The sequence below is a fragment of the Linepithema humile genome, chromosome 1, assembly GCF_040581485.1.
Source record: "Linepithema humile isolate Giens D197 chromosome 1, Lhum_UNIL_v1.0, whole genome shotgun sequence".
NCBI classification, from domain to species: domain Eukaryota; kingdom Metazoa; phylum Arthropoda; class Insecta; order Hymenoptera; family Formicidae; genus Linepithema; species Linepithema humile.
The window spans coordinates 18105158-18113006 of NC_090128.1; the positions used below are offsets into that span (position 1 = coordinate 18105158).

General features: G+C 40.6%; 1 protein-coding gene across 1 annotated transcript; it reads left to right on the top strand.

Moving 5' to 3' along the window:
- Positions 1-1919: 1919 nt before the first annotated feature.
- On the top strand, positions 1920-5236 carry LOC136997639 (uncharacterized). Its single transcript, XM_067348560.1, has one exon. The coding sequence runs from the start codon at positions 3541-3543 to the stop codon at positions 4930-4932; it is 1392 nt and encodes a 463-aa protein (XP_067204661.1). The 5' UTR covers positions 1920-3540; the 3' UTR covers positions 4933-5236.
- The last annotated feature ends 2613 nt before the right edge of the window (positions 5237-7849 follow it).

Here is a 7849-nt window from a genome sequence, read left to right on the forward strand (position 1 = left end):
TAGTTTCTTGTATGTATCACTTGTAAAAAAATTTGGATAAAAAAAACATTAATTTTGTGACTTGCAATAATCTGTTTCAATATATACTTCTTTTAAATACTTACAATTAGCCTTATTTTATGCGTTTACCTTGGTATCTAAAATACACATCAAAATGTAAAATTAATTTCTAGTTCAGTAGAAAAAAAACATTGTAGTCTTACACCAGAGAGGAATGATAAAATATCATGTATATGTAATAACAAATAAATCACTTTTCCACTGACATTATACACAACTTTGCAGAAATAATTTTATTCTGTGAATTTTGAATGTGTGGTGCGGTTTAAAACACACAGTCGAAATATGTTTATATTTTTTAAATAATAGTTCTGATTTTTCATGAATCACAGTGGTTTTATAAAATGTTCAATTTTAACAGTTTTTATTAGACTGTACTTTAGACAATATTATATTTTGCCATTTCTCTCTGTTGTAAGACAAGAATGTTTCGTTTCTACTGTAATACAAATACATTTTCGATTTTGATACGTATTTTAAATACCAAGTTAATCACATAAAATAAGGCTAATTGTAAGTATTTAAAAGAAGCATATAATAAAACAGATTATTGCAAGTCGCAAAATTAATGTTGTTTCTTTTATCAAGATTATTTTACAAATAATAGACACAAAAAAATAAAAATATCTTTATATTTCATGCTTTAGAAATAAAAAATATGGCATATATCATACATTTATTGTAAAAAAAGTATACAAAATGATGTCAATTTCTTAGAAAGATATTTTGATATAAATATAGATAATATGGAGCATATAATATACATTATATATATACATAGAGCATATGACGTAATAAAAGTATCTTACAATAAAGAATAAGACAAGCCAGAAGCGGTTTTCTCGTGGACTGGCATTAGAAAATTCTTATTCTTGTCTTCAAGCCAGAGGCGATTTCCTCGTGGACTGGCAATATAGAATAAGACAAGCCAGAGGCGGTTTTCTCGTGGACTGGCAATATAGAATAAGACAAGCCAGAGGCGGTTTTCTCGTGGACTGGCATTAGAAAATTCTTATTCTTGTCTTCAAGCCAGAGGCGGTTTTCTCGTGGACTGGCATTAGAAAATTCTTATTCTTGTCTTCAAGCCAGAGGCGGTTTTCTCGTGGACTGGCATTAGAAAATTCTTATTCTTGTCTTCAAGCCAGAGGCGGCTTTCTTGTAGACTGGCAATATAGAATAAGACAAGCCAGAAGCGATCTAACGTCAACTAACAATTTTTAATAAATATAGTCAGAGGCGATCTAACGTCAGCTGACCGTTTAGAAAAAAGACAGCTAAAGGCGATTTATTCGTGAACTGGCAAATTGTAAGAAATATAGTCAGAGGCGATCTATTGTGAGCTGACAATTTTTAATAAATATAGTCAGAGGTGATCTAACGTCAACTGACAGTTTAGAAGAAAAAAAGCTAAAGGTGATTTATTCGTGAACTGGCAAATTGTAAGAAATATTGTCAGAGGCGATCTATCGTGAGCTGACAATTTTAAATAAATATTGTCACAGACGATCTAACGTCAGCTGACAGTTTAGAAAAAAGAGAGCTAAAGACGATTTATTCGTGAACTGGCAAATTGTAAGAAATATTGTCAGAGGCGATCTATTGTGAGCTGACAATTTTTAATAAATATAGTCAGAAGCGATCTAACGTCAGCTGACAGTTTAGAAAAAAGAGAGCTAAAAACGATTTATTCGTGAACTGGCAAATTGTAAGAAATATTGTCAGAGGCGATCTATCGTGAGCTGACAATTTTAAATAAATATTGTCACAGACGATCTAACGTCAGCTAACAGTTTAGAAAAAAGAGAGCTAAATACGATTTATTCGTGAACTGGCAAATTATAAGAAATATTGTCAGAGGCGATCTATCGTGAGCTGACAATTTTTAATAAATATAGTCAGAGGCGATCTAACGTCAGCTGACAGTTTAGAAAAAAGAGAGCTAAAGACAATTTATTCGTGAACTGGCAGATTTTAAGAAATATTGTCATAGGCGATCTAACGTCAGCTGACAGATTTGAAGAAATACGTATTTATTTTAGTTAGCAATTTACTGCATGTGTGGTCTGTTTATATTTTATCAGATAATTTATAAGGTCATTTAACCTTTTTTCTCGCAATTGAAATTCTATCGTATGGCTGAATGATGTACATACGAGACAAAATAGACTTATACAAGGTGTCTAATAGATATAAGTTAGATATAATAAAATATTTTATTTGAAAAATGTATGTATAATACTATATATCTAATTGGAAAAATATGTTATATGCTTTTCCTATTTTTATTTTTATGTAATAAATACAAAATAAATAAATAAGTTAATTAATTATTGAATACATACATATACATATTGAATATAGTTATCTTTATTTTGTATTTTATATAACTGAAATAATATATACTTTCATTATTTCAGTCATTATCATATAAAATACAAAATAAAGATAACTATTTATTGAATATATGTGTATATGTATATATTAATTAATTGATTAATTAGTTATTTAGTATTTACTACATAAGGATAAAAGTAAGAAAAGTATATGACATTTTTCTTCAATGATATATATAGTATTATATGTATATTTTTTATTTATTATTTTGTCATATTTAGTTTGTATTTATTTGACACCTTGTATACGCTTATGTTTTCTCGGACATTATATTGCAGCTTTGCGACGAAATTTCAGTCGAGGAAACAAGCGCAAGCATCGTTTGTTTACAAACTTCCGATGACACACGTACACAGACCACACGTCAGTGTAGTGAGTCACCACTACAAACAAATGCGTACACACGGACCTACGCGGCATAGGTCCGTAGGCTGCGCCGATAATGTCATTTCATTTTTAGTACCATCGAAATGATGGCGCTTTCGCGTCGGAGTTCGCCCGTCACTTCAGCATCCTCTTAAAGACGTTGCCAATGCCTTTGAAGGCAACGTCGAATTGTTACCGCTGACGAAAGAGCGATACATTTCTTTTACAAAAAATGTTAAAGATACCATGGATCAAAAATCAAAATTGTGTATAAAATTACGGTTTATTGATTCGTTTAAATTTCTCAGTACAAGTCTCGACAAATTGGCATCATATTTAACTGTAGATAAATTAAAAATTTCACGATCAAAATTCAATCATTTATCCGCGGAACATTTCAATTTGCTTACTCGAAAAGGTGTGTTTCCCTACAAGTACGTCGACAGCGTCGACAAGCTCCGGGACACAAGCCTGCCATCGCGCGAATCGTTTTACAGCTCGCTCACCAGAGAAACGGTATCCGAGAGCAATTACGCGCACGCGACAAACGTTTGGCAAACATTTTCAATCGAAGATCTAGGTCAATACAGCGATTTGTATTTGAAAACAGACGTTCTTTTGTTGGCGGATATTTTCGAAAATTTCCGAAACACGTGTATAAAGAGTTACGGTTTAGATCCCGCTCAGTATTACACATTACCGGGGTACACGTGAGACGCTATGTTGAAGTACACGGGCATCAAGTTCGAGTTGCTCACAGACATCGATATGGTGCTGTTTGTCGAGCACGGTATACGCGGCGGTCTCAGCCAATGCTCCAACCGATACGCCGCCGCCAACAACAAATACATGCCATCCTACGACCCATCGGAACCGTCGTCGTACCTAATGTACTATGATGTAAACAACTTGTACGGGTGGACAATGTGTCAACCGTTGCCCTACACCAAATTTCGATGGGTCGATAATGTCAAAAACTTTAACGTAATGTCTGTTGCATCCGATTCGGCTACCGGTTATGTGCTGGAAGTCGATCTCGAGTACCCGGTGAATCTTCACGACGCGCACTCCGACCTACCGTTCTGCCCGACGCGCGGTAAGCCGCCCGGCAAGCGGGAGATCAAGTTACTCGCCACGCTGTGCGATAAGCAGCGTTATGTCATCCACTACCGTAATCTGCAGCAATGCGTGCGACACGGCCTGCGAATTGCAAAGATTCACCGCGTACTGCAATTCGCGCAATCTCCGTGGCTCCGCGGATACATAGAACTGAATACACAGTTTCGGACACGGGCGAAAAATAATTTCAAAAAAAATTTGTACAAATTGATGAACAACGCGGTTTTCGGCAAAACCATGGAGAATGTGCGAAATCACACGGATGTCCGGCTCGTTACACAGTGGGATGGTCCGTACGGAGTGGAGGCTATGATCGCGAAACCGAATTTCCACAGCCGAAGCGTGTTCTCGGAGGATCTAGTCGCCGTAGAGTTGCGAAAACTCGAAGTGAAATTCGACAAGCCGATCTACGTGGGTATGTGCATCCTCGACATATCCAAGACCTGCTTGTACGAGTTTCACTACGAGTACATGGCGCCTCTCTACCGCGACAATTGCAAAATTATGTATACCGATACCGACAGTCTGATATACTTTCTGCACTGCGAGGACGCGTATCGGGATATGAAACGCGATATATCCAAATTCGACACAAGCGACTACTCCGAGGACAACGCTTACGGTATGCCGCGCGCCAACAAGAAAGTACCCGGTCTGTTGAAAGACGAGAACAACGGCGCGATCATGACGGAATTTGTCGGACTGAGAGCGAAGATGTACGCGTTGAGAGTCACCGGACAAAAAGATGTCAAAAAAGTTAAAGGCGTTAAGAAAAACGTAGTCGTGAGAACGATAACGTTCGACGATTACACTCGGTGTCTCAACGACGAAATCGAGCTGACGCGGCGTCAATCGTGCATCCGCTCAAAGTTGCACGAGGTGTACACCGTGTCGGAGTCGAAGCTCGCGCTCAGTCCGTACGACGATAAGCGGCACGTCGTATCCGGTTCCACCGACACTCTATCGTGGGGACATTACAAGATACAATTGTAGTATTATTATGTTGTATATAGTTTATACATTATATTATTTATATTGTTTATACACTAGTGTTAATATTTATGTATAGTTTAATATTTTATGTATTATTATCGTTGTTAGTTTTAAATGTATATATTGTAGTAATAAAGAACACCATTGTATATATATGTATAATTGTTTATTGTACAATAAATATAGTTTATTACAATACATCGTCTTTATTTATCCAAGAGTTGTGCGAATTGTCGAATCCCAACCACTTTACAAACACCTTGTCGTCCTTTCGGCGCAACATCTTCTCCACGAGATAAACGTCGGGTTGTGCGGTCTTGAGCAATTCGTGCTCGTAAAAGCCTCCCGCGACCGGATCTCCGCGATAATCTTTAATCAGATACGTCACAGGATTGGTACGTTGCACGGTGGCGATCTTAAACACCTCCGTCGACCAATTCGGCGTGTATCCTTTCTCGAATACAGTTTTGAATTTGCTCACGCGCACCGAATCACCCACCCTGAATTTCGCCGGCGCGGCAATTTTTATATTACCGTACACGGTGCTCAAGAGTCCCTTTGCGATCTCGGGAGTGACATCGATCGGGCGTATACCGATCGTACGATGTTTACGACCGTTGTATTCCGAGACCAATCGCGGTAAATCGTCGATCCACCTGTACGATCCCGTGAGCGTGAAAAACTTCCACATTTCGTTCTTCAACGTGCGATTGAATCGTTCCACCACCGAAGCCTTCATAACCGAGTATATCGAATAATGATTGATGCTGTGTTTCTTGACAAGATTTTGGAAATCTCTGTTGTAAAATTTTTTTCCATGGTCAGTCTGCAAATTTTTCGGAATTCTCTCCCTAAATATCGCGGAAAATGCTTTGGACGTTTCGATTCCACCTTTGGTCTTTAAGGGCACGGCCCACGCGTACTTGCTCAACACATCGATAACGGTTAGAATGTAGTTGCAGCCGCCGTTGGATCGCGAGTACGGTCTCATCTCGACAATGTCAGCCTGCCACAAATCGTCGTATCCTTTCACGACGACTGGCCTACGCGTAAAGTTTCTTCTCGCCGGTGCGTGGAGCTCGTCCACGAGCGATCTCCTCTCCAGGCTCACCGCTTCCTTCTTGCTCATTGCGATTCGTTTTGCTTCTTCTTCATCGCCTCATCGTAGTATTCGATGAAATTTTTTCTCACAGCTCTACGAAGATTGTGAATCTCTCGCTCGACAAGACTCTTCGTCTCTCGCTCGCGATCGACGAGTTTTCCATCGAGTCGCGCTACACTCTCGTCGAGGAGACCTCTCAGATCGTGAATCTGTCGTTCCAACGCCACGTATCTGGTCTCGATGTAATCGTCGTGGTCTCTCTTCCAGGTCCGCTCGGTATTCTCCGAATCTTCGAGTCTCGAAAGTACTTCTCGCTTAAAATTTTCACAGAGCATACGATTTCGATTCTCACGATCGCTCATAAGCTTGAGGTGATGATCCAGATGCAGCTTGTTGACGGCGTCGGTGTCCGCTTCAGGGTCGGCGAGATGTCTGATCACGCGCGACTTGGCGTTGAAAACCTCACCATCCTTGCAGAGACAATTCTCGCGCACGTAATTCTTCGAGACTTCGCCGCTCTGTCTCGTCACTCTGGCGCTTCCTCCTCCTAGCTGTAGTCCGAATTTGTTGATAGACATTCCTGTAGCATCACACGAGCAATACTGGCGATAGTTGAAAAGCTGTGATCAATTTATAATCAGACCAGCTTCGCGCAGTTCCTCGATAATCGAGAGAAACTCGTTGTCGTGCGCGTTGTTTCCCGCCTGACGGGAGGCGTCCAGCAATCGAAGGCGATCCACCAATTCGTTCGGATCATCCCAGTGCACGTAATCGACCGCGTTGTCGGTCACAGTCATGGTCTGTGGTACGTTACACTTGGGTAACGTGCGACCCGCACCTCTCAAGTCGAGATGTGCAACACCTCCACCTTTCTTAGATATCAGAGGTGTGATGATATGTTTGTATTTGTATCCTTTGTTTTCCAAAATAGGTAAATGCGCGTTATGACCGCGTCTGTGAGCGTTAGTAGCGAGTAGTATGCTCTTGTACTTTTGTTTGTCATCCTCCGTACACAGCGTATCGTCGGGAAGTCTTTTGAATATTAATTCAAACAGGCCGGGTGTGCCAGCGTATTTCACACCGTCCACGATCACATTGTCGTCTCTATCAATGTCGAAGACCTTGTCTCCGAGAAACGTTCCCGCATCGTTGAAGTATACACCGTACACGTTGTCGATCCCTCTCTTCTTGTCACCGCTCAAGAGCTCCCCGATGTACTCTTGACCCAGCGGACCCATTTGGCCGTACAGAGCTTCCCGACCATCGGACGTTTGCATCGTCTGTCTCACGGATGTTACGAAAGACGGGTCCGTGGTTTCAAACACGTTTTCGGTCGGTAAATATGTCGGCGCTTCAAACACCAATTTTTGCGGCTGGAACGGAGTCGAGGCTTGTATCGGTGACGTCAATAGGGTCTGTATCGGTGTCGTCAACGAGGTACGCTTGATTTTCTTCTTCTCAGAGCTTGTTCGCTTTCGTTTGATGTCCGGTTCGTTTTTAATCTCGAGATCGTCAACCGAATCATCGTCACCCTTGATATTCTCGACGATTTGTTTCAACGGCTCTACGATCGGTTTCAACCGTTTCTCCAATTGCACCTCTTGCTCCACTCTACCCGTCTTCAACGTCCAATGCTTCTTGCGAATCGACTCGCTCGTACGAGCGATTTCCTTCGCGATCTTCTCCCTCTCGTCGATATCTTTCGTGTCGAGCGTCATCGTCAACATCTCGAGAACAACTAACTATTCCGCGGTACCGCAAACTCGTTAAACCACGTCTGTATCGTCCATCGTTAATCGTTCTACCCTTGTCTAT